This window comes from Pagrus major, chromosome 20 (genome assembly GCF_040436345.1).
Source record: "Pagrus major chromosome 20, Pma_NU_1.0".
Classification (NCBI taxonomy): Eukaryota; Metazoa; Chordata; class Actinopteri; order Spariformes; family Sparidae; genus Pagrus; species Pagrus major.
This window is the reverse complement of record NC_133234.1, coordinates 7,510,084-7,538,073: the sequence shown is the minus strand read 5'-3', so window position 1 is coordinate 7,538,073 and position 27,990 is coordinate 7,510,084. Positions and strand designations below refer to the sequence as shown.

The 27,990-nt window shown below is 42.5% G+C and overlaps 1 protein-coding gene across 1 annotated transcript; it reads left to right on the top strand.

Moving 5' to 3' along the window:
• The first annotated feature begins 5 nt into the window (after window positions 1-5).
• pkd1b (polycystic kidney disease 1b) lies at window positions 6-27,990 on the top strand. The gene is made up of 41 exons (XM_073490166.1): window positions 6-78; window positions 1,571-1,751; window positions 1,834-2,042; window positions 2,130-2,248; window positions 3,125-3,272; window positions 3,356-3,621; window positions 3,739-4,491; window positions 5,141-5,272; window positions 5,467-5,612; window positions 5,767-5,903; window positions 6,112-9,782; window positions 10,977-11,117; window positions 11,253-11,535; window positions 11,693-11,795; window positions 11,901-12,029; window positions 12,200-12,350; window positions 12,534-12,671; window positions 13,715-13,859; window positions 13,953-14,669; window positions 15,264-15,417; window positions 15,592-15,757; window positions 15,898-16,093; window positions 16,226-16,393; window positions 17,158-17,298; window positions 17,580-17,790; window positions 18,084-18,207; window positions 18,501-18,644; window positions 18,754-19,168; window positions 19,382-19,496; window positions 19,576-19,790; window positions 20,571-20,773; window positions 20,863-21,060; window positions 21,141-21,295; window positions 22,857-23,057; window positions 23,514-23,688; window positions 23,773-23,955; window positions 24,644-24,645; window positions 24,767-24,930; window positions 25,019-25,205; window positions 26,883-26,994; window positions 27,103-27,990. Exons 1-41 carry the CDS (start codon window positions 6-8, stop codon window positions 27,988-27,990), a joined length of 12,159 nt encoding a protein of 4,052 aa, XP_073346267.1.

Genomic DNA, 27,990 nt, shown 5'->3' with positions numbered 1-27,990 from the left:
ACAAGATGACAGGTCCTCTCGCATCTCAAAGGCAGAGGCTGTGGATTCTTTGTGTGGTTTTGATCACTGCAGCTGGAGGTGAGAAGCTTCATTTTCTATTAAATAAGAAGAAGAAGAAAAATTTGTGTTTCATTTGTAGGAAGTTAGGTTTTTTCTACAGTTTCCTTAATCTACATCATCATTTTCCTTTCTATGGGAAACTGATGCACTGTTTATTGAGGCAGTTCATTGCTAGTTGTAATTTCTTTTATTTAACTGCTTAAACAAAGTTATTTTAAATTGTGGTAGAAGTTAAAAGGATATTGTTGTGATGTTTGCAGCAGGTAGCTCGAAACTCATACAATAACTCAGTGGTTCCCATACAACATACATAAACTACAACTAAAAATGTAGTAATATCTACCTATGACACCTTATCATTTATTTTTCTGTCATACTGTTTAATTAAATTATTTTACACAATAAAAAATACAGAAAATGTCACAAGAAATAAACCTCTGGTCTAAGGCAAGGCAAGGTAAATTTATTCATATGCTGGCACCATTCAGACACAAGGAAATTCAAAGTGCTTTACAGAGGCATAGATAAAAAATATAACATTAAGATCTTTTTTAATTGCATTTAAAAGACAATGAAAAAAACAAATATAAGCAAATAAATGATTCCCTTTCTTTTTTTTTTATTATTGTGTGACCCCTAAAACACAGGTTGGGCATCACTGCAGTCACTCAGACTATTATTTCCAACCTTTATATACTTCATATAAACAGTTTTTAATATACCAATATAATTTAAATTTCAGTTTATTATAGGATTATTAACAGTTAGCCCACCCTTTATCTTACTTTTAGTTTTAGATGTGTCATATCACTCCACATTGAGATTCATTACTGGTAATAGTTGTGTAGTTGTGATACACTACAGTCTAATCCACTGTATCAAAAAACTCTTCCTTGCTTTGTCAGTAAGAAGGGATCATCACTTTTGAAGTACTGTGTTACACAGGGCATTTCACATTATAAGTAATACTACAACAGTTGTGGTTTTTGGTTCTCCAGTGTTTCAACAGTCAAGCCAGGTGTCTGTAATAGAATCGTCTGTAATGATGTGCTCAGCTCAGATTTCCTAGTAAGAGCAACAGGTGATTATATGTCACATAGTTAACAGCCACTAATCAAAACAAAACATTTCAGGTGAAATATGAGAGTGTGTGTAATTAAAGATGATGTGCCAAATGTGAAACATCTGTCCAGTAACATCTGTTGGGTCTGCCTGTTAAACTCATGTGATTCTCGATCATGAACTCAACCTGCTACTCTCATCATGTGACTGATCATCTAAGCAGTTTTAATTAATTGTGCAAATCGACAGTGAACATGACTTCGCTTTTTAAATAAATGTAAAAAGTAAAAATAAAAAACAAGAAGAGATCCTGAATTATTTTGGCTAACATGCTCACCTGCAGTTATTTTATCGTCCCATATTTTCAGCTGATATTATTCCTTGAATTATATATATTCCTTGATTATTTCTTGCCTGATATCAGTTCAGTGTGTTTATTGCATTCCAGAGGACACCCCTTGCCCAAAAGGTGGTCGGATCCACCTGGGCAGCTGGCGATGCTATTGGCTCTCTGAGATGACATCTTCGTGGCCTGAGGCACAGGATTCATGCAGAGAGATTCAGGGAGGAGATCTGGCTTCTGCTGAAAGCCCGGAGCTGCAAAAGTTCATCCACTACTCCTTTCCTGTGTAAGCGTTACAAACAATGGTCTTTAAAAATGTCTTCTTTCATGTTTACATCCATTAATACAGCCTCCCCCCTTTGGTTCAGAAAAAGCACTGTATGGGTTTGGCTGAAGGGATCGGGCGGAGATGGGTCTGACGAGGTTGGGATTATGGAGCCAGTTAGTCCTGCATGGTGGGCTGGAGGCCGTGAAAGTCAGGGGGTGTGTACCCAGAAGGCCTTGGGGACACTTGGACGATGGAGGAAGGCTCACTGTGCTGGACAATACCTCTTCATCTGTGAAAAAGAAGTAACTGGTAAGACTCACTGGACAAAAACATATGCACAGATTAATATAAAACAAAGTCCCAGGATGTGATTTTGGTTATTTCCTCTTCATGCAGAGTCTTTACCATCTGTGGATAGTTACCTGACTGGATCAGTTCTCATGACCGGCATTTATGCTCAGGCCAAGATACAGCCCTTGCCCAATGTCCCAGACATCGGACAACTCACAGTGGAGGTCAGTCAGTCTGAAACATTTGTTCTCTGCCTGAATAGGCTACACTTCTAATGAGGGGTCTCAGGTTGGCATTGGTTGGCTGTTAAAGGTCAGAAACTAAAAACAGTGTGAATCAGTGGCCTACAACAGTTACCAGTTACTGCTATTGTTAGGGGGTACATGGAAAGAGTCTGGAGAAGCTACCTAATAATAAATCAATTGTAATAGATGTTATGATTTTGAAAATCTCCATAGATTGAATCAGCTCTACCACCTAAAAATCTTGCGATTGTGTGTGAAAAATAGCCAGCAGGCAGCAAAGAATAGGCCTAATGGATAGGTGGTTGTAATTGATAGCCAGATTCAGAAAGCAAGTTTTAACACTTGAAATTGTTAGCTGAAAATATTTGAATAAATAGTGAAAAGCTAAATTGGTGGATAAACAGTTGAAATAGTTGCAATAGTGTTGCATTAATGGCTGTAAGAGCTAGCTTCAAGCATTGAAGTGTTGGATAAATGGTTGAAATAGCTAGCTAGAATTAATGGTTAAATGGTTGAAAGAGCTAACAGTAGCCTAATGGATAAACAGTTGAAAAAAATAGCTGAAGTATTGGAAACATTGTTGAAATGAATGCAAACTTGGCCAAACTGACCAAATGTTGATAAAGGGGTACTTGATGTTCAGGATTGTGGGGGTGTGATGAGCAAAAACATCTGTCATCTACTAAAGGACAGTTGAATAATAAAACTGTTAATAACAGTATATCTTTACCTGCTTAAAGAAGTGGTCTTTAACACAAATGTATACCATCACAGTATATTCCTCCGTTCTTAAGTACTTTTTCTGAATTTCAGAATTTGTGTTGGTGTATATTCTGGTGCTTCTTCGACCCACAGATGCAGCTGTTTCCAGGGATGTGGTTCAGTCATGCAGGTCAGTTGGCATCAGTGGAGCTGGTGGTTCAGCCCAGTCCAGCGTCCTCTCTGGCCCGTGTCCAGATCCTCCGACCATACTGCAACCCCAACCACCACCTGGTACCTCCAGGTGCAGTAAAATAGTAACTCTGAAGTGTTTCTGAGAGCTCAAGTTTGTTCGATGCTGTAGGTGATAATCTCTTTACCCCTCAGGTTGCAGCTCTCTCCTTAATCCATTCACCTGCTGCTCAGCAGTACCACTTTGTAACACCACAGGGGGCTGCAGCATGGGCCAGTACTGGTGCCACCTTATGGAAGCGTGTGTGCACACCACCAGTCCCTGCAGCCCCTACGACTCTGCAGCAACAGGTCACGGCTTTGCTTTACCTCCCAGATACCTTGCGATACCACCCTTCTACCACCTGGTGGCAGACATGCCTATGAGAATAAACCCTAGCTCTGAACTAAAAACTTTAAGTGTGAGTTGACCTTTTCTTTCATGTTATTGACCTTTCCTGCAGCCATTATGGGCCTGTATTGTTTGAGTACAAAATATTTTAAAATAGATTCATTTTTTTTTGTTTTTCCTTTAATAGCTGGTCCTTCCAGATCGAGCTATCATGTTGTACCCTGATGATGTTGTGGCAATACAACACACGCGTGCTTCTGGAACATTCCTACATTGCCTGAACAGTGAAGCCTCTCTAAACTCCCTTTGGCGCCAGAGTTACATGTCCATAAGGGGGAAGGAGTGGGGAGGCTGGTGGGAAGGAGGCCTCACCTCTCTTCCTGAAGGAGTCCAGTGGGTTGACGGGGTAGTGTGTGATCTGAGGTTGCTGTACGTGGATAATCTTCACAGAGGTACAGAACATGTTGATGACTTTGGCTTCACCCACACAGATCCAAATATTTTGGCCCTTACAACTGGTCCTACTCCGAGCCTGAGATCTAAATTTGGGCTTAGTGTGATCCACCCCGTGCCAGATGGAAAGAACCAGATTCATGTCCAAATCAATGTCCCAACACTCATTGTTGTCAAGGTACTGTCTGGACAGAAAGCCAGGAGCTCATGGTCAGCCCCAGTTCTTCAGACAGGGGTCCCCTTCCTTTCATCTTGCCCCGAAGAGCTAGCTCAGTCCTGGCCTGGCTGTATGAGACAGTCCCATAATGAGTGGTTCTCCTCTGTGACTCTGCTGTTGCCCTCAGAGGAGGTTAAAACACTGAACATCAGTGTGATGGATGCAGTGAGCTCTCAGAGTGTGAGTTTGAGTGTTTGTGGCTACGAGGCAGTGACAGGGCTTAGTGTTGAGCCACAAGGATGCCAGAGGATGCTCGTAGAAACTCCACAGGTAAGAATGAAATTATAAATTTACAACACACATATTCTGCTTATTTTACCATATCATTTTAGTGACCATGTCAGCAGCGTGGCTTTAGAAATGGCGAAGGTTGCCAGGAAGTCCATCCGTCTGGATTGAAATATCTCAACAACTATTCAAAGAATTGCAATTTGAATTTACTACAGATATTCATGGCCCCCAGTGGTTGAATTCAAATGAATTTGGAGATCCCTTTTAAGACTTTTCACCTATTGCCACCAGGTGGTCAAATCTATTATCATGTGATACATATCTATGTCTTTTCATTGGATTGGTACAAAATTTGGCACAGATATTCATGGTTCCTAGAAGATTTATACTAATAACTTCAGCGAATAGGGATGGTGAACAATACAAACACTGAAGAGATCAAAACCTCAGCAGCTCTTGCAGTGTGAGGAACACAAGTCAATTAGCTAGTACTGTAAGCATGTTAGCATTTGAACATTAGAATTCCTCTCAGAGCACCACTAGTGCTTTAATCTGAGTTGCTAACATGCTGTAGACTCTTCATCTATCCTGTCATAGGAATGTAAACATGTAAAACTAAAATAAGTTTGGTTACAGTATGTATTTCCTCACATTCGTAATGTTGTCATTGTTTCCTTTTACATTGTAGTCGTTTATAGCCAAAGTAGAGAGTGGTTCCTCAGTAAAATTCTCATGGGTGATTGACAACCTGAAGAAGTTTGCCCATGAAGGAAAATCTTACAGTGTTGTGTTCAATAAGCCTGCTGAGTATAAGCTTAAGGTGAGATACTTTGTTTGTCTCTGTGATAAATTTGTTCAGTTATTTTTTTTGATAATATTTTTTATAACAAAAATCATAATGTATTGCTAAATTACACTTTGAGATATTTGCTGAGGATCGTGATAAGCAGTAAAAAGAAAAGTAACTTGCCATTTTTCTGCTAGGTGACAGCATCCAACCCTGTGAGCTCCCAGAGCCGGCAAATCCTCTTGACTGCTGATGAAATGGCCCCAATGGCTGAACCAGTGTTCCTGTTTGACAGGAAGGTTGTAGCTGTAGATGCTACACACCTTTATACCTTCAGGGTCAAAGTGGACATAACACTGCCAGTCATCTTCAGGTAAGGATGGAAGTTTTAAAAAATAGCCCTCAAAATTCACTGGGGTTGCATACTTTATACCCTTGATTTTACAAAAGTCTACCAATTGAAATGTACTTGTGGAATTGTGTTTTGTCTGGCTATTCTAAATTATCATGTGGTGTATGTCATGTAGATGGGATTTTGGGGATGGAGGTAGCAAGGTGATCCACACCAAGTCTGCTCCATGTCAGAGCATGGAAGGGCTTATGGAGGGAGGACAGAAGCAAGTGTATGTCCAGGACTCAGTGAACAAGACTTATTCCATCCAAGGTAACCACACAAACTACAGCTTCATTAATCAAAATTTTATATCTACAATGGATTGACTATTTGTATTGTGAGAGGGAATTTGTATTGTCACAGGGAATTATCACAGGACTCAGCAGTGGCAGCAGGTGTCTCTTTGCTGGTAGAAACTGTACCCACTTTTCAATTCAACAAGGTAAAATCCCTGTCTCTGCATGTTTGTTTCATGCAGATGACTACACACTTCATGTCCAAGTCTCCAACCAATATGACAAGGCCGATGTGTCCATGAAGATAAGTGTCCACTCTCCATTGAATCAGCTCCTCATTTCCTCTTCCCTTCCCGTGGCCCTCGTCAAACAGGCCATCCTTCTGGAAGCTTCCACAGAGCCCTCGACTAACGGCGTCATCTACACATGGGACTTTGCCGACGGCTCTGACGCTGTCCAAGGCATCCACCATAAAGTCAGTCATACTTTTGCGTCTGCAGGGCTTTATAACGTCACAGTATGTGCGAACAACACTCTGACAGCCTTGAACACCTGGCTAGTGGTGGAAGTTGTGGAAAAAATCTCTGGATTAACAGTCAGTTACAGTGGACCCAGTGAACTAAGCTCTGTTACAGATTTCAGAGCTACGGTTGCCACTGGTACAGGTCTCATGTGGAACTTTGACTTCGGTGATGGGTCATTACAGGGAAACCTTACAGATGGCTGGATCTCTCACATCTATAAGTCACCAGAGAACTATACAGTACATGTAACTGTCATGAATTCTGTCAGCCAAGCTCATCAGTTAATCACTGTAGAGGTCTATAGATTGGCTGTTAGTGAAGTTCTCCCTACAGAATGCATTATGAGTGGAAGAGAAATAGAGCTTACTGCCCTAGTCAATGGGAACATATCCGACCTGACTTTCCATTGGCTGTTTGGAGATGGATCACCTCTGACTGTAGTGAGGGGACAATCAACAGCCAAGCACACATTTCAAAACCAACAGATTTTTCATATTAGTCTCACTGTGTTTAGTTCTGTTTCATCTGTATCATTTAACACAAGTATCTGTGTCGAAGCAGCCATAACCAACATGATAGTGCATCCATCACAGGAAGTAGTGGCAGTAGGAGAAGAGGTATGCTTCAGGGTGGTAGTTTTCCCTGAACAGATGACAGGTTACCAGTTGAAGTGGTTTAGCAGCCCCTCTAGTCGCATAGCTAGGACAGAAAAGACTCAAAAGTGTTTTATCTTTATAGACGAAGGTATTGAGGATGTGTCAGTAATAGCAATTAACAAGGTCAACAACCAAACAGCCAAAGCCAGTATCACCATTCAAAAGCCTGTAAGTAAGCTGTCTGTGGCTCATGATAGTCAAAGTGACACACTGATTGTTGACACATTCGTTTCATTTTGGGTTGCCAGTTGTACTGGCAGCAATGTTACGGTGCTGTGGGACTTTGGAGATGGCTCCCCAGTGGAGCAGAACCAAAACGTGTCACATGTCTTTACCTCAACAGGTCAGTTCACAGTCACAGCCACAGTATTAAATGCTGTTAGCCGTGATTCTGTGTCCCTCAAAGTGAATGTTTTACTTCCTGTTTCTGACCTTTTACTTCACACTAACCAGCCTTATGCTGTAGTAGGAGAAGAAACTCTTATCTTAGCAATTAGCAGTTCTATCAGTAGCACCAACTACTACTGGACTGTGGACGGTATGACCTCAACCAATCAGGGGACTTACCAATTTCGATTTGCCTTCCCGAAACCAGGAGTGTATCAAGTGAGGGTTATAGCACATAACTTGGTAAGCAGAAAGGAGGCAGCTATTGTAATTGAGGTACTTGAAAGAATAGAGGGTCTTCGGATTGAATGTCAGAACCTGAAAAACATGAAATATGTACCAACCCGACAGGACCTGCTCTTTACTGCCTCAATCACTAAAGGCTCCAATGTCACTTATCACTGGCTTGCTACACAGAGTGGAATAAACCAACAAATTACTGGTGATGGAGAGCTTTTTCATATGTTAGCTGAAACTCCTGGTGGGTTTTTAGTTCAACTAAGAGCCTCTAACAAGTTGGGTGAGGCCACCGTCATTGTTTCTTTGGAGGCAGTACAGCTTGTAACAAGCGCACACATTACAGCACAATCAAGCGTTGTGGCATTAGGGAAAGTAGTGAATATCTCTGTATCTGTGGTTGCTGGGTCAGACCTGCAATACCTTTGGTATGTGTATTCTGATCTTTCACCCCTGCAGACACATGATCCCTTTATTCTCCACACATTTACAAGTTTGGGTAAATGTCTTGTCAAGGTTTCAGTTCAGAATGTCCTCAGCCACAGCAATGTCACTAAAGAGTTTAATGTTCAGGAGGAGGTCCACGGTGTGGACTTTGAAATTGAAGGAAAGACACATCCATTTTATATCACCACAAGTGCTGCCGTTTCACTTCATGGGCTTATTCGAAAGGGCAGCGATCTGCACTGGACTTGGACAGTTACAGGTGCCAAATCCATTCTTTTTAATGCCAGTAATCAAACATTTATCTGCATTTTTCCACATGCAGGCATTTATCAGGTGTCTTTGAATGTCTCCAATTTCATAAATTGGCAGACAGTTTCACACAGTGTCACAGTCCAGGATGCAATCAAAGGTCTATTGCTGAACATGTCCAAGTCTTCGTTCTGCACTGAAGAACAAGTTACTTTCATTCCAACAATCTCCAGTGGAACCAATGTAAGCTTTGTTATAACATTCAGAAACAAAGACTGGATTCATAGTCAGGTCATTGTTGAAGGGTGGTTCACCACATCAAACCTTCCTGCAGGGACGCATGTAGTTACTGTGAAAGCTTGGAACCAGGTCAGTAGTGCGGAGGTGTCTTCAAGCTTTCTGGTCTCAGAGCATATTCAAGGTTTGAGGCTTGTGAACTGTTGTACTGCTGCTCTAGAAGCTCTGAAAGGAAACCAGTTCAAAGCAGAATTTCAAAGTGAACTTCCAGTCAACTACACCTGGATATTTCACTTGGTTGGGTTTGAGCCTGTAACGCTCATGGGACAAGAAGTGATCTTTACGCCTACAGAGAGTGGTTTATTGTCTGTTAGTGTGCTAGCCACCAATGGAATCTGCTCCAAAACAGTAAATGATACTGCTACAGTTCAGTGGCCTGTTAATGAGGTCAAGCTTGTCGGTCATTCAGAAAGAATATTTGTTGGACATGCTGTTGCATTTTCTGCGAAAGTCAATAGAGGAAGCAACCTCAGATACCTCTGGGACTTTGGAGACTCCACTGACGCATTGGTGACAGACTTAAGTACAGTCAGTTATACGTTTTATATTCCTGGGAAATACAGCATTATGGTCAAAGTTTTCAACAATGTCAGCCATGTGTCCACACAGCTATTCATGGAGGTGGAGGAGCTCCAGTGTTCCAGCCCTCAAGCTTCTCTTGTCCAGAGCCCGTCTACAATCTCCAGGTCTAGACCAAGCTTTTTTGAAGCAAGCGTTGACAGTAACTGCTCTGCTTACAAAACCACATACCTATGGGAGATACTGAAAGAATCTGATTGTACCTATGACAACTTAGAATTTTCTTTGAACAAAGTCATTCTTAGAGATCAGGTAGATGTAACCACACCTATACTCTTACTCCCAAAGCATTCTCTCAATATAGGACAGTACTGCCTGGTATTCACTGTTTCATTCAAAGGCACACCTCTACTTGTCCAACAAAAAACCACCATTGCAGTGGTCCACTCCCCACTAATCGCTGTCATCAAGGGAGGCTCACACAGACTGTGGTCCAGCCTTAGCGAACTCGTCTTGGATGGATCTAAGTCCCAAGACCCTGATGTAGAGCCAGGACTGGAAGATACACTGCAATATAAATGGACCTTCATGGCACTGGTAAGAGCCACTTGTTGCTGAGGCAATCTTAGTGCATGAAAATTATATCAATTGTGATTATTATGAGGTGGATAAGGAACTATAAGATGATAAATGAAAACAAAATTTGAAAACAGCAAAAGTGACCACACTGACTACGCTGGTGTTTTTGTCTAATAAAACAACTCTGTTAAATACTAAAATGATAGCTGATGATAGCTACCCGGCCTGGCAGATACTGCTCACTGCTGTGGGTGTGTGCTGTGTTGCTAACGTTACTGGGTAAGCTGCAGTCTCTAGCTGTCACAGTGGCTTGTTTTTCAGCTCAGGGGCTATGTGCAGTTGCACAACCATATTCAACTACCTCATGTGTCTTTTACATGTAAGAAAACACCCAATATTGTCAAAAATGAATATAGTACTTACAGCTGTCAAACTAGAATGTTAGTATTTGGACATTTTGGCTGCACTTTCTTGTGTGATTAGCTTGCTAATTCCTTCAGCAATAGCCTTTTTTCCACCTAGCCTTGTGGAAGACTCCGATTATGCGCAATGAGTGCATAGGCAGAGAGAGCATGGGTGGATGCATGGGTAGTCAAGCAGATAGGTCATCCAATCATTTAACTTGGGCCAAATTAAATGATTGTATGGGTTTAGTACAGTCCTGCACCAGATGCAGATTCTTTTATTTATTTATTTTTGTCAGGGCATTTGATTAACTGATTGCTGTTGTGATGTTAAGAGATTTTTTTAAAGTACTGTATAGCAAAACTAGCACTAATGGAGATCTAGGTGCAGGTGTGAGTAAGACGTGTGTTTGTGTTGTCAGAACTCCACAGAGTCTCATTTTGTAAAGCAGCCCATTTGGAGAAACAACAGTATAATGACTGTACTCAGCACAGAGCTGCACCCAGGCACTGTCTACATTTTCACTCTTACTGTACACAAGGAAGGGAGGAGACCTGCCTCTGTCAACCAGACAGTGAGTATTACCCACAATCTCACTCCATTGTCACACAAAAGCATGCTTTATTGCTTTTATTTTCTTGTAATAACAGTTCAATTGTGAAAAGATGTATAAAGGTTATGTTTAATTTCTGTTGCAAATAAATATTTTCTGAGATAGGGATAACTATAAAAGAACTTGACTTAGGCACACCAACGAATTATGGGAAACAGACACTTGTCATACATGCCTCTGTCTCTTATCTTCAGGTGACTGTGTGTAACATTCCTGTGCTTCCTGTGATTGTGGAATGTGTGTCCTGCACTGTCCTGTCCTCCCCTCAGCATATTAGTTACACCACCCCCACTGTCCTCTCAGGACAATGTGACCAGTGTGATGACCAGGCTCAGGTAATGACTCTGATGGTCTTCTCCAACTCACATTACGATCCATGGGTGTGCTAATATTTAACGTAACAACAACAAATATGCACTGACAATGGGACATGCATTATCATTATGACTCATGTATGTGTCTTCTCACAGTACAAATGGAGTGCTGAGGACCAGTCTGGCACGGCTTTAGACCTTAACGAGGTCACCACCTCTATAGGGCGACACTTTCCTAACTTGGAGGTGCGCTCAGGTGTCCTGCAGCCAGGGCAGCGTTATACCTTCACTCTTAATGTATCCCAGCCTGACAGAGGGCAGTGGGGTAGTGCCAGCGTGACGATACTACCTAACAATCCGCCACACGGAGGCTTGTGTGATCTCAGTCCAGAGTCAGATATACATCTGCTGGAGACAGTAGTCACCTACAACTGCTCAGGTAACACTGTCATATCAGTGCTAAATCTAATTTACATCATTATATTTGGTGTTTTCAAAGGAGGAAAGGAATCATCATGCAAACTTTTTGAATTGGTGGTTTAAAAGTGTGAATAATTCTTGAACATGTTTTGCTCACATCTGTTCTCCTTTGGCAGGGTGGCAAGATGATGAAACCAGCGCCTCTCAGCTGATCTATACCTTGCAGGTAGCATCATGCCATCCTGTTGGCATAGCATGCCCGCTGCTCACTCTGTATAGGTGAATACAGGTTTCAACTTACAGATATAAATAGACAAAGAAGAGGAACCCTGACCACAATGTTAAAAAATTTTTTTGGATTTATGCCTTAATTTCTCTCCCTAGGGGGACTCGTTCTACATTTGGCAGCTTGGTTCCAATGGGAAGTCCGGGGCAAGAAAGAAACATGTCAGTTATCGCAGTTACATTACTGGTAGAAGACCATCTGGGGACAAAGGTCATTGCTCTGAACAGGTAGCTATTAGAGTCTGATGCAGCCAGGCAAAATTAATTATGTACAACATCTGCCACCATACTGTTTTTTCAGTCAGACAAATTATTTATGTTATTACACATAATGCCAAGTATCTCTTGTCATGTTTTACTGAACTCTGAGTACAGTCCCTGTTTGCCCCTCTCTCCAGAGTGTTGACAGTTGTAAATCCAGTGAGGGCAGAAGTTGCCAGTCAGTGGCTCAGAAACAAGAGCCAGGTTGAACTTTGGGCTTTAATCCAAAATGGCAACCCTCAAGAGATCCTCCCTTATTCCATTGCTCTCACCAGCCAGCTCAATCAGGTAGTGTTTCAGCACCATCTCTCATTTGCCAGTGGATGGAATTACACTTTAAAATGATTATGATAAACTAGCTCACATCCATAACAGATGACCGAAGATTATGAGCAAGTGGATGTGAGAATCTTGAAATGTTTGCATTTGCTTAGAATTTTGGACTAATGAGTTTCACCCATCTGTCCACAGATGGCGTCTGGACAGAGTGCCAGGGAGCTCATGGACAGAAGAGAGATCCGCAAAAATGTGACCGAAGCTCTGGCCTCTCTCCCTGTGTCGTCCTTGCTGGATGTTGATCAGATCAGCTCAGCATTGTCACAATCTACTGTGAGTAATCACCTAGTTTTTTTCATTGTCATTCCCAGCTCAGAAATATTTACAAGTGATCAGAAAACCCTTAAAGAGGTTGTATTATGTTTTTTGTCTGTCCTTTGTTGTGTTATGTAGCAAGGTCTGTAGGTCTGCAAAGTGAAAAACCCCAAAGGGAGTTACTCTCTCCCACAGAAAACACTGCTCCTGCACTGCCTGAAATGCCTGGTTTGGAGTCAAGCCTTAACTTCCTTGACTTATGTGCATCACTATGTAACATGCGTTATATATAAATATATATTTTTTTATATTTATTATAAAATATATACATTCCAGTCAGTCAGCAGACATACAGTTGCTACTGCTGCAGCGGCGTTATTTTAGATCACACTACCTTGCTCAGCATGACCCGCCTTAGTCTACCTCTGATTGGCTACATCCTGCCTGTTCAGTAATGCGCATGTGCAACTCTCACCAAAGATAGCAGCAAAAACGGAGGATTCAAGACACATTGTGAAAAGGGATGCTGCAGCAATGCACCATATGAGGAAAATTATGTGTTTTTGGAAATTTATAGTATGTAAACCTATTCTACTAGGACCCCCAAATAAGAGTATGAACCTGAAAATTTGCATAATATGACCTCTTTAAGTTTAGGATACCAAACTTGAAGAACATTTGAATTGAGAACAATCTCATATTGGTGCCCACAGTTACTTGTGCATACTGTCAAATCCAACCTTAACCCTTAAGGTGTGTTCAAATGCAAAGCAAACTTTTTGAGGTACTGGTCTGCATTTGATTGCAAGATTATTTGTGTTTATTTGCCCCAAACAGCCAGAATACTTTACTGTTCATAAGCCGTAAACTAGCCAGCGATGGCACGCATTGAGGATGTGTGTGTGTTTGTGTGTGTGTGTTTTAGCTTTCTGTGGGAACACACCATAAGCCATTTCACATCAGAGCTTAACCTCATACAGTATTTCTCAAAATTTGTCACCTCTTACACCTTTCAAGCATTATTCTGTAAAAAAAAAATGTCTTCATTTCTGTTTTCCTAGGCTGTTCCTAGTGAATTGGTTTGTGAAAACTGCCAGGAGAAGGTTCTGGAAGCTGTGGGGAAGATGATCCATCTAATGGAGGAACAGATGAGTCCTGGTGTTTTGTCAGCCGTTGAAACAGGAGGGAACATCCTTAACATCATAGGTGCTGATCGACTAGCAACTCCTCTATGAAACAGTCATGTACTGATTGTGAACTCTACAGAATAGGTGAACATTTTTTTCTTTGTGTTTCTAGGTAGCACCCTGGCTGCTCTGTCTGAGTCTGTCAGTGCTTCCAGTTCTCACCCAGCCTACTCAAGCACTCTGGACTCAGCTTCCACAATAGCCCTGTTGGCGTTGGGTCATGCAGAGGCCCTAATGCGCTCTTTGATGCATTCACATGTTCATGGAGAGGCACCCCTTTCGCTCTCCACCCCGTATATCAATGCAGTGGGCTTCCACGGAGACCCCTCTGATCTCCTCTGCACTCACCAGTCTACCCCAAACCAGATCATCACCTCTCAGTTATCAACTGATGAATCAAAGAGTTCTCACCCATGTCAGTTTCATATCCCCGCCTCCCTTACGGCTCACCTGAAGAGTCGGAAGTCTGAGGTGGTGCAGGTGCTGTTTGATATGGATGCAGAATTGGGATCCAACCCTTTGCTCACTGCAGCCAACCCTCCAATTTCCACCACTCTGGTAGCCATGGAGCTCAGCACACCTGAGGGCAAACCCATAACCATCAAGGATCTGGACCCTGAACAGGCCATATTGGTCACCCTGCCCAACAGGTACCCCGTGGGACAGGATGATGGTGGTAGAGATGGGGGGGTTGGTGAAGCTGGGAATGGGACATGTCTTACTGTAACTCTCCCCAGTGAAGGAAGGTTGAACCTCACAGTCAAAGCTGTGGATGGACTTGATGAAAATGCAGGTTTATATATCTCCTTCAACTTCAGGCTGGACCCAGGTACAGTAGATTATTTATCTCGCTATAAATAATGCATATCTCGAACTTTTGCTCTTTGGTAAAATGCTAATGATCACTCCATCCTGATGGCTTTTTACTATTTTTTTCTTTCTATGCACTTATGCGTGTACTGACCTGATGCACCAGATGGTTTTTACATAAAACCATCTGGTTTATATGGTTTTTACATAAAATCACCTGGAAAGGCGCAGCTAGAAACTGTTTTGAAAAGGACATGCCCTTTCAAAAAATACTTACTGTCTATATAATGAAGATGATAAGAATACAGTTAGAAAATTATTAATGTGCTTCCCTACCTCAAATGGATCTTGAACAAGGTAATGACCGCCACGCGCTACATTAAGTGTGAATACATTTTACATAGTGATCGACAGGTTGTGACAGAAGTTTCGATGTATGCATGACATTTCAGGATGTCTACAGTCATTTGTTAAATAATTACAGTGAACTTTTTTTTAAAGTCGTTCATGCTGCGCCTACATAATTATTAATTACCCTCACTGTATATCTGTGAGTTTTTGCATGAATTATTAATTAAAAAGCCTGTTTTCAAACTGCATTATGCATATCTAGGAGCTACTCCAGTGAGTCTGGGACATGTCAAGATAGAAGTGAGCTCTACAGTGCCAGGGACTAATGCATCCCAGGATTCCCTAGTGAGAGAGTGGTCTCTCACTCTCTCTGCTCCGACCACCTCCACAGAGGAATCCATCTTTCTGTCCCCACTGTGAGTCACTGCTCTTTTCTGTAACTCACTGTTCTGTTTGATTGCTCACTTTGCTGAATAAGGCTGAATATTCCTCCCTAACAGTTTGAATGGGACAGACAAGCCTCTCTCGGTCAACCTGACCTCATCTTTGGTCGACGGCGGACCTGTCCATGTGACGGTGTGTGTGTTCAGCTCTTTGTGCCAGTTCTACAGTGTGAAGGAGAGGCGTTGGAGCAGTGAGGGTCTACAGCCGCTGGAGGGCAGCACACTCCACGCAGCGCACTGTCTCACCCAGCACCTTACCATGTTTGGGGCCAGTTTGTTTGTCCATCCTGGGGCTGTTGTTCTGCTGCCACCGGTATGTGAGAACACAAAGCTTATATTTCTACATATTGTTTTTGAATATTGTGACGATTCAAATATATTGAAATTCCTCCAAGTCAAGAGGAGAAAGAGCATAGTCATCAGGCTTTTCACTTTCTTCCTCCATCTGTGTAGTCAGGCGGCCCCATACGTAACATGTTGGTGGGGATTGTGTGTGCTGTCTTGGTTCTGATTCACCTGCTGGTGGGGCTCATCGCCCATAAACTGGACCACTCGGACAGCTTGAGACTGAGCCAGGTGCCCCTGTGTGGCCGACCGGGGCTGTACCACTACAGAGTGCTGGTCAAGACTGGCTGGAGGCGAGGAGCAGGTCAGCCAAGGACAAATCACTATGATGTAGAAATAAAAGTGAAGACAAGAATATAAGTAATAATATTAACATTTCTGAAACCTCTAATTGTATATGATGGATATGATTAATACTGGGGGAATGACCCATCAGGCACCACAGCTCATGTTGGCATCAGTCTGTATGGTGTGAACAAGAGCGGGTCTCGCCATCTGCAGAGGGATGGAGCATTTCAGCGTGGCAGCCTGGACCAGTTTCACCTGGAGACAGACGACAACCTGGGAGAAGTTTGGAAAATTCGCATCTGGCACGATAACACAGGTACAAGGAAACCAGAAAGGCAGAAATATCTTTTTTTAAACTATTGGTGATGTAATGGCTCTTATTTTTTCTGAAATTGATATAAGATCCTCTGACATGAAGATAGTGGCAATTTGTGAGCTGTGGCCAGAAATTAACATAATCAACAGAATGAAGAAACAAAAACTATTCTGTTGTAAAGATTTCAACTAAAGTTAGCATGCTAACCAGCTAGCCCCAATTCATCCCTTCTTATAATACCACTTTGTACCTCAACAGGCATAAGTTTGATTGCTCCCATAGTGTCAGCTGCTAGTTGCCACAGCCAAAGTTAGCTACAGCAGTTAGCAGTTATGCTCCCTCCTATTGTTTTGCAGCTATCTTCGAATTCTGGACATTTCTTACATATTACACCTTTAAATTCGAATTACAAAGGAAACAAAAATACATTTTTTTACCCTCCAGATAGAAATTTTGGATGTTTCCTTCTAAATAAAGTTACAATTTTATAACCGAGTACAAGGGTTGGAAAAATATGTTAAAAATTAAATAGCATCTCTTAAAAAATCTGATATTTTGAATATATCTCTGCACCAGGTGCCAGTGAAGACAGAACGTATGCAAGTATGTGTGTACATTTACAGTACATGTTTCTATGTATAGGTGTGAGGCTGGAGTCATCCCATTTTTCACCCCAAAAACAAACTCCATCCACAAATACATGTAATGTCCCATGCCCTCACTTGATAATGTAAGTAGTCTTAATATTATATATGTAAATGCAGGTCTGGACCCGTCCTGGTACGTTCAGCATGTGGTGGTCTGGGACCCCCAGACAGACCACATGTTCTTCTTCCTGCTGGAGGACTGGCTGTCTGTGGAGAACCAGAAGAACGGAACTGTGGAGAAGGAAGTTCTTGCCTCATGTAAGTGTATATATCTTCCAACTGTCACAAAAAATATTCATGTCAAGCTACTTGATATTCTAGTTGAACGGAAGCAGTTCGATTTTTCTTTAAAATGAACTGTAATTTGGTTTCAGCATTGAGCATCTTTCCATTTTGGCGTGGTTTTCATTTGCTAAGGTCAGGGATGAAAGTTATTTCAAAGCCCTGGATTAAATGATTTATGAAACTGTCACTATCTGTGGCTGTGTGGTGTGTTTTTCCTCAGAACTTCTTTCAACCTTTCAATTTATCCTCCACAGGTCCCAAAGAGCTTTCTCAGTTCCGACGGGTCTTTGCTTCCCAGTTGATGTTTGGGATGGTTGAGCACCACCTGTGGCTGTCGCTGTGGGAACGCCCTGCCCACAGCCGTTTCACCAGAGGTCAGAGGGTCACGTGTAGCGCCCTCATGCTGCACCTCTACCTGGCAATGGGCGCTTTGTGGTACGGGGCTGTTGGTATCCAGGGGCACAGGTAGGATGGCTCATAGGCCTTAATACAAACCCCAAATCATTTCATGGCAGGGAATTAATAATATAACAAACATAAGATAACATAAGATGTAATTATAATAATAATCTAATTAAAACTCTATTGCAGTATCAGTAAAACACACATTGTAATGTTTTATAGTATTTTTGGCTCATCTAAAGGCACATTGTATCATTGTGTCAGTCAATACGTGGCATTCAATTTGAGATTTTCCAGATATAAACCTGTCTGCAGAGTTGACAGGATGACACTGATTTGTCTACCTTTGCCACAAGTGGACCGGTGTCTGCCCAGCTGCTGGTTAATGTGGAGACGGTTGCCGTGGGGATGACTGTTGCAGCACTGGTGTTTCCTCTCCAGTGCGTCCTCTGTTTCCTGTTTCGAAAAGCTCGCAGTCAGGTAACTTAAAATGCCACGTAAATTAAAGCTACTTTACTTTCATGATACATTTGACTGCTGAAAGAAAACATGTCCCCATATGACCTGAATCAGCTGGATATGACTTAGTTTTCCTTCAGTGTGTCACTGATTAGAGGTCATTACAGTGAGCTGTTTGACGTGTGTCTAAGCTGTGCTTGTCAAACAGTCTTATCTTAGCATGGAAGAAATACGAGCGAGTGTTTCCTGTTTATCTCAGTGTACACTCAGAAATGCTCAGGCAGCAGGTGTGTGTTTATATGTGTGTAACTCAGGTAGCTGTGGACATGTCTGTTCCTCCCTCTCCCGTGTGTCACTCTGTGGAGATGGACGTCTACCTCGGCCAATCAGAGCTCTCCGGCCCTTCCTTCCTGTCTCTACCAGACTCTTCTGGCCCAGTTAGGGACAGTCCTTCATCTGTGAGAGCACACACACACACACACACACACACACACACACAAACGGGAAGAAACACAAACAATTACTCCTGTCCTACTGTCTCATTAAGTGTTCTTCGTGTTTCTGTAGTTACTGGAGAGCAAGGCGTTTGACTCCAGTATACTGGATTTTTGGGCTGCGTCTGGCTTGGCTCCCCGGACAGATGGAGTGTGTCAAGAGGAGGGCATAGGGACATGGCTGTCCTGTGACAGCCTCCTCAATCTCCCAGTGGGCCCATGCCTCACCAACACGACCCCAGCCCTCAACACCTGCGAGGCTTCACCTGCTCCTGGCCCGATACGCCAGCTGAGGAGAAAAAAGGGTGTGATGCAGCTCCGCCTGGCGCCACCCTCCTCCACTGGTTCATCTAGTGCTCCCCTTTGCAAATATCCCATCTCCACTTCTCATCAATTCCATGCTGCACTAGACCAAAAGGTCCCCCCCACGAACACCAACTTAGTGCAAGCTCATAACCACAATCTGACAACTCTTCTGACTCTGTCTGGTGAGAAACTGTTCAGATAAACTCAGAAATTCAAATATTCACTGAAGGAAAAACAAGGTTTATGAAGCATGTACATCTTAAAGTGTCTTGCCCCCAGCCATTAGTATAAAGCCTATTAGGGCACAAACTAAGAGAAGGATGGCTCCTTAAACATATGTGGATAGATACAGTGTGTGTCCTAGTCTGATTGTGTATTTTTGTACTTGATACCAGAGGAAGATCTGCTGATGTCTATAGCAGCAGCAGCAGAGGACACAGCGGATATAACTAACAGCAATTCAGACAGCGGCCGGGACTCCCCTAGAACCACCTCCTCGCTCTCAAACACGTAATGATCGCCTGAATCATGCAAATGCAATTTTATGCACTTCACTTTTGCTCTGTTACAGTATTCTTTTGCTTTTTAGCTGGAGCACCTCCTGCAGCAGCTGGTCAGAGCATAGTGAGGACAAGTCACTCTACGGTGCAGAGATCCAGAAGCCTAAACCACAGTCCTGTCCCTCATTGTATGGGACAGGACTCTACAAGTGTCCCTCTGTGCTATCTGTAGACTCTGTAGCCAGCACCTTTCTGCCGAGCCCTTCTCCCGACTCCACACGCTCCTCCTCCACCACACGCATAGGTACTACACCAGTGGCTCTCAAACGTTTTGTCAGATGTCCCCCCACAGCTCTGAACCTAAGTACCCCTTCTTTTTCCAATTGTGTTCATTGAAGTTGAATTTTAAACAGGATGTCAACATTATTAATTATGTTTTTCAATTACTTTTAGCTAACTATTTTAACAGTTTATCCATTACTTACATTACTACTGTATGTCAATTGTAGCCTAGGTTATCCATTACTTTGAGCTGTTTAAACCATTTATCCACTAGCCTACTTTTAGCTAACTATGAATACTATTTATCCAATACTTTTAGCCATCTCCTATATCCATTACTCTAAGCTAACTTTTTAAACCATTTATACATTTATTTTAGCTAACTATTTCAAACGTTTAGGCCCATCCCCTACTTTTAGCGAGTGTCAGTTGTAGGTTCAACAATTTTTTTAGCTAACTATTTCAATTGTTATTGTAGGCCTAGTTACAGTATCTATTTTTAATTATTTATCCCTTCTTTTTTTTAAGCATTTTCGACCACTCTGCTCACTTGATGACTAACTAGTTTTCATGTAGGCTAAGTAACTGTATCGCAAAACCTAAAGGTACAGCCTACTTAACATGTGGATGTGGCCTACTTTTTTAAAATCTTTAACCCCTAACCCACTGTTTTTTCTTCAAATTACTGTAGTTGAGCTACTCGACAATCTTTCCATCCATACTAGTTGGAAATGGATATTTTTAATTCTTATCCGGCGAGCTGGTGTGTTTAGTGTTTGAGCTATCTATTGCTTAATCCCAGGTGTCGCCCGAGGTCAGCCCAGCTGTCTGCTCCCTCCCTGGGCAGTTTGTGTGATTTACCCCCTGGTTGCTGTGCTGCTCGGAGCCTGCCTGGCTGTTGTCGGACTCTATGGCAGCTTCTTGTCCAGAACAGTAGTCCTCATGTGGCTGGTATCAGCTCTCTCAGCCTTTCTCACCTCTGCTCTGTTGCTGGAACCTCTAAAGGTGAGTTCAAACATGTCATCTAATTAAGAAACTTCTTAGATCTTTGGTGGATAATTCCTTTGATTTGCATCTCCTTCTTCTTTACTCAGGTGTGTGTGCAGGCCTTGATCCTCACAGCTCTGTGGAGGCCTGTGGATCCTGAGGTGGAGGACCAGCTGGCTCAGGAGACCACTGTGGTGAGGGCGTTTGGGGAGCATGCCGGGAAGATTCGGCCGCCATGTGGCTACGGGCTATTGCAAGCTAAAGAAGAGGCCCGCAAAGTTCGAGCTCTGCGATCGCTCATGAGGGTAAGAATAAGCGTTAGTAGCATTTTGTTTTTCAGAAGCAATCACATTTTAATTTATTAACTTCTTTGTCTTTTCTGTAGCACTGTGTGTGCCAGCTGTTATTTCTGCTGCTGGTGCTGATGGTAAACTATCAGGACAGCGTAGAGCAGAGGCAGGGCAGGCTACTGCACTCCGCTGTCAGACGCCATCTTCACACAGCACCATTGGGGGTTCCTAACCTCACTTCACTCAGAGAGTAAGGACAACGCTCAGTCTCCTGCTGTAAAAATACAACAAGATACCTAATGCAGACACGCACTGTATGATCTGGGGAGAAAACCTCGAGCACAGGGCTCCGCTTCTTCCTCTAGACTATATGTGATGCTGTCATGTTTGGACTGCACACATGTCCAACATCAGTGACAGAGGAGGTTCTCCTAATCCTGGTACTGCATTAAAAAAATATGTGGCCTGAAAAAAACAAATCTTCTTGTTCACCCAGTGTGTTTTTTCAAAAATGCTCCCATTAACTTTGAATATTTCTTTTCAACCCAACTGCTAAATTATCTCTGCACATGGCTGAATTCAGTGAAAATGAAAGCCTCAGATATATTTTACATGCAAGAGGAACATTCCTATTACACCACTAATTATATTCTCAGTCCTATTGTCAGAACTGTAAAAGGGTGTTGGTAAGGTGGATGGTGGCATGCATTGCTTTCAACCAGTGTCTTCTTTGATATTACCAAATTCAAGAATTGACTATCCTGCACATTTCTTTGAACAAAACTATAATGAAGCCTTTGGTTGTCACTAACAGGGTTTTTATACCCTTATAATTATATTCCCTGCGCAGTGAAGAGTGTCATGTCTCATCGCTATCACACACAAATGTACTGGCTTTTGTAAGGTTTAAAATGACAAGGACCTAATGCACTAAACTGATACACCATTGAAGCTTAATAACTAGGTAACTTGCTACCCTGTATACAACTGCAGCTTTTTGCACATTAAAAAACTTGGTGTCATCAGAAAAATGGAAATTGGAAGTGTTCCTCTCATGACTACAAATGAGTCTGATTTGGAACTGCCTTGACACAGGGCTTCTTTCTTTCTTTCTTTCTTTCTTTCTTTCTTTCTGACACAATGTCTAAAGTGCACCATGGGCGGTCTGCCACATGACCTAAGAAATGTACTGATTTACTGATTACTGAATTTACTGAACTACTAGCTGATACTGGAGGGAATTTCCGTATTGTGCCAAAACCTGCACATAAATCAGGATGCCAGAAAAAGACAAACAATAAAAAGAGAACGCTAGTGAGGGCTTTCAACCTTTTTCCATCAGATAAGAAAGCTGCTCCCAGCCAGGCTCAAGAGGCGGACGATAGCCAGGAGGTTGATGTTACCGCCAACGTTACTAGCTAAGAGGTGGCTAGGATTAGTGAAGGAGCCACCACCACCACCTGTGCAAAAGAGGATGATGTCAAAGCAAATACATTCTGCATGTGTTTATGTAGAAGAGAGATAGAGAGAGAGCACACATGAGTTAATGTGAGTAAAGCAGATTTGGGGAGGGCCCGTTCAGGCTGAGCCATTTCTGTGGGTGGGCCTGGGGACACATGTGACTAATGGCCTAGATGACTTTTTAAAGTTTAATTTCCCAATCTAATTATCAGAACAAAAGAGAGTACCTCTAGAGAAAAAAAGCTTGAAATGTCCTGATGATGTGCATCATGCATCTGTGTATATCTGCTTTGTTACTTGCACTCATACGCACACAATCCCAAGCTTATGTCAATTCTTTCTTCATCCAGCTGGACGGATGCACAAGAGTGGGTCATCCACACCTTGGTGCCACACCTACACCAAAACCCTACACTACGCCTTGTTGGATTGCCTGGGCTGCAGTACACAAATACTCTCAGTCCTCTGGCAAGTGTCATTCTGGGAGACAGCAGTGTAACAACACATCAACTCCTTGCTGACCTGCACATGGCTGACTGGAATAAGGAATGGTAAGAGGATTTGTTACGGCCAGATGACTGCATCTCCATGACATGCTGAGTGTCTGTTTATTAATACCTTCGTTCTTCAGTTGTTGATTCCTCTGAGAGCAAGAAAAGATTGGATTACTCTCTTGAAAACAATGAGGCATGCCACCCCATTAAAACTTTCCAAAAACCAAAACAATGCAACTTTTTTTTCCCTTTGGGAACACAAGGAGCAATAAGAGATGATGATTTTCTCATGTAAATTACCAAACTATTTTGCATATTTTGCATGGGACACTGAATCTTCTGATGTGTTTTTTTTTTGGTATGATATCAAACTGATCTCTTTGCATCCTCTTATCTCTTAATTGTAATAATGAAATCTACTCTTTTAGAGACATTTAAAAGTACTGTACCAATATTGATTTGATCTGATGCTATCTAATGGTGATTTTTTTTTTTATCCCATTTTCATTGCAGGTTTAAAACTCTTTCTATCAACTTCACACACTACCACAGAGAATCTGGTTTATTTGTGTGTGTGTCCTTAAAACTGGAGTTGACTCAGATACATAGAGTGACTCCTGTTCTCTGCATCCATCCACTCCTCATCCCTTCATCCTTCTCTGGGCTGGACCTGCAGGTGGCCCTCACGGTAACAAATATCGTAATCCTTTCAAATTAAAAATTAGTAGCAAAAATAATTTCAGTGTTAAAATCCATCTGCTTTATACTTCAGGTTATTCTTCTCATCTCTGCTCTCCTCATCTTGTGTGGAGAACTGTGGTCCATGGCTACCGAGCGTGCCCAGTATCTTTGTCAATGCAGACACTGGTTCCAGCTTCTCCTGGCCTTGTTGTCCCTGGCAACGGCTATCCTGCAGCTCTGCTTCCTGTCCCAGGCCACTTCCTGTGTTTCCAAGGTAAGAAACAAAAACAGAAAACTGTAAAGAGTATGAACACCTTCATCTAAAAACTCAGTTTCAGTTCTTCACTTGTCACCTTGTCTTTGTCGTTCAATTCAGCAGATTTGGAGGCAGATGCTACTTAAAGGTGCAATATGTAAGAATTGGCCACCTGTTAAATTCATATTCCAAACAAATAGGGGGCAGCATATCATCAGAGTAACTGCTAACTGCTGCTAACTTTAGCTGCTAGCAGTCCAGACTGTGAGCTTAAAGCACCTGGGGAGTGATGGTGCTTACACTATTAGCATGGGAGCTTTGGACTGGGATGGACCGAGGCTAGCTGGTTAGCATGTTAGCTTCAGTGGATATCTCTTCAACATAATACATAGACATCATAATGTCATCACTGTCATTTCTTCACATTCTCTGTGTGATTGTAGTTAATTATTTAATGTTTTCAACTTAAATTCTTACATATTGCCCCTTTAAGCCCCCACATGTACATGCTACCCTAACATTAACTCTATATTCATTATAACTACAATGAAAAGGGTTGCAATTGTTAAATTTGACTTTTAAAATGCACTTTCACAATGAAAATCTTCTGTTCCATGTGTTGCTTTGATGACATGTTGGTGCCATTCAGCTTCAGTCCCACCCAGACAACTTCATCGACTTCCACAGTGCTGCCCTTCTGGCACAGAGGTGTTCTCAGTGTGCAGCTGTTCTGCTCACTCTACTTGTTCTAAAGGTAGGCTAAATGAGAGGTCTTGTTCATCATTCTGCAACTCTAAATTCGTCCACAGTTTTCCCACTCTGTTGAAAGTCAACTCATATCCATTGCTGTGTTTTCAGCTCCTGGGAAACTTGAGGTTTGTGCGGAGGTGGGTGGTGTTAGGCAGAGTGCTGCAGAGAGCCTGGAGGGAGCTGTGGGCTCTGACTGTCCTCCTGCTGTTGCTGCTGCTGCTCTGCACTCACCTCGGGAACACGGTATGAGAATAAAAGTTCAGCTGAACTGAATATTGTATATTGTATATTGATATTTCTCTGCCTTTGTTTCAGCTCTTCTCCAGTTCAGTAGAAGGTTTTCTGTCAATACGTCAGAGTGGTGTCTCTGTGTTGTCCATCCTGCGTGGCCGGATGGCTCTTCAAAGACTATGCAGGGTCCATCCAGTCCTGGGCCCTCTCTATGGGCTACTACTCATGGGGGGAGGTGTTTGGCTCTTTGCCAGACTCTGTGGAGCTCTTCTCATCCGTACATACAGGTACGTACAATATATTACTGCTAGTATGGTGATTTGGATATGTGGGTAAAAATCCCAGCACTGAAAAGTTTGATAAGTGACACAACAAGTTCTTAGGTGTACTAAACTCATACTCATTCATATAGAACAATATGTATATGCAATTTGCATTGCAGTTTGGTGGTGTGACTTTGCTCATATGATGCTCTGCCCACAAGTCTGAGCAAGCTTGATACAGACCCCTTAGCTAAAAAAAAATTCAAAGTACCAGGTAATTTCTTCGTCACTACACATGGTTGCATAACAAAATGAAATGTTGTAAACTCCCTCATGCTACACAAATTATAGAACATATGTATAGTTATTAATATACAAATATACATAAACACATAGCGCATCAATTGAATCTGCAGCAGGGTGAATGTAAACAGCAGCAACAAGATGGTGATGATAATGTGGTTGGCATCTTCCTATCAAAAGTTTGACATCTGGGAAACACTGTCCATCAACTTTGACTGTGTGTGAGCACCAAGCATCGATGTCAGTCCACCTCGCCTGTCACAGTTAAACAAAGGGGACTCAAATGCAGACACACAGGCATGCAGGTAACTAAACAAAAGGCGAGCTTTATTAACATAAAGCCAAAGTCCAAGTGTAATAAATCCCAAATCCCAAAATGAGGCAACAAAAACAAAGAAAACCAAGAAACAAAATCAAACAGTACAAACCAAAAACAGCAAAGTACCAACCATAAGCAAAGTTCATACCAGAGATAACACAAGGAATCAGGAACCAAAAGCCGGAAACACACAAGAGGAAGATGGGACAGGGAGACACAGGAACACGAGGAAAAGACCAAAGAGGAACAAGAACAGGAGATGCATGACAAACAAAGAGACAAAGAGAGAGGGGAAACAAGGACTTATATACACAAGGGGTGATTAACTAATAGAACACAGGTGAGGACAAGAAAGGGTGGGAAAACAGACAAAAGGAGGAAATGAAAAGCAAAACATGACAAATGAGGACAGAACTTCAAAATAAAACAGGAAAGAACAACCACAAACTCACACCATGACATTGCCTCATCTAGCTGTAGTCCTGTACTCTGTTGACTCAGAACACGGTCTGCCCGTGGAGTGCAACAGCTTGATCCAACATTTTGTGGCAGAGACAGGTCTCTGTGGGCACAACAGTCTCTAATTTCATGTCGTTTTGACAGTCTAAGTCCCATTTTGTCCATTTCCTTTTTCTGTTACCAGACATTAGCCAGGGGCAGCCTTAAACCAAACTGGATTACCATGGTTCTTATTTCAACTCTTTTCCTACGTGGCGTGGTCCAAACAGTCAGGTTGTGTGGTCGAAAGATGCTATGGGCCGTGATGGTCTCAAAGTCTGCTGCTCTTAATCCAAAACACTCACTTTCTTCTCCAATGATGATGACAGTATGTCTGCTATGGGCAGTATGTGTTTCAATAATAATGCCGGAAAAATGACGCTCAAAAATGTAGCATAATTTGGAGGAGCTACTGGGGACTGTACTGAAAGGAATTAATAAAATCAGAAATGGTCCCAGTAAACATGCCAGATTAAAAGTGTGATTGCTACCAATGTGTCAAATTTGACGCCAGAAGCTGTTTCCATGGATAAATATTGCACAAAGAAAGTTTTATAGGCAACTTTTGCTGCATCTTTCAGGGCAGAGCAAGCTGAGCTGCACCGTCCAAACATTGAACCTCAGGACTATGAGATGGTGGAGTTCTTCATCAAGAGACTCAAACTGTGGATGGGGCTCACCAAAACTAAAGAGGTTGGTAGTGCATTAGTTGTGGTGGATTTCATGTGAAAAACTGAGTAAATAAGAAACTTGCACCGTCAATGCATGTTGCTGATCCTACTCATTTATTTTCCTTTCCAGTTCAGGCACAGGGTGAAGTTCGAAGGTATGGACATCCCTCCATCCAGGTCCTCACAGGAATCCCGTCTCTCCACCCTATCTTCCACCCTCCCCTCTCCGCTCTCTCCTTCCCTATCCTCCTCATTTTCATCCCCCCGTCCCCTGTCCTCAGCTGTCTCCATGAGGTCTGAGGACTTGTCAGTGTCTGAGCCTGGGTTTGACGTCCAGCCCTACCTGGTCCGTCTGCTGCCCTGTGTCAGTGAACTGCTATCTCGTTTTGATCAGGTCAATCAGATTACTGAGGACGTTCACAGCCTGGAAATGAAACTGGAAGAAGCTCAGGCAAGAAGAAGAAATAGGTTGATCAACAATGATGCAGCAACATTCGGAGAGTCAGCAAAGCCAAAGGAATTGGAAGAAAAAGGAAGGGAAACGTCAGGAGAAGTTAGACACAGGAAAACAGGCCTTCTTTACCCCAAGCCACGAGTCTCCCTTCCATCATCATTTTCCTTCACTCCTTCCACAGTTAACTACTCCGCTGCATCGATTGTTCCCCATACACGTAGCACTTACTCTGAGTCTGAATCAGTACCAATCAAGCTTCAGCCATCTTGCAACAACCATACTTCTGAAGCAGCCAAGGTTGCAGCTGGAACCTATGGGTTGTATCCTGTAGGTTCTACTGGCTTTGCTAAGTTCCCCAGGAGAAGAGCTTGGCATTCTGGGAGCTCTCATTCAGCCGATGCAGCTCAGAGGATCTTTCTGACCCAAGGTGGAGCTCCATGTGGCAATGGAGGAGAACATTTTGCATTCAACACCAGACCCAGGAGTGAAGAAGGGATGAGAAGACAAATCGGTGACGGAGTCCCAGTTAAGAGGAAGGCTTGGATCTCTGAAGGATCAGACTGA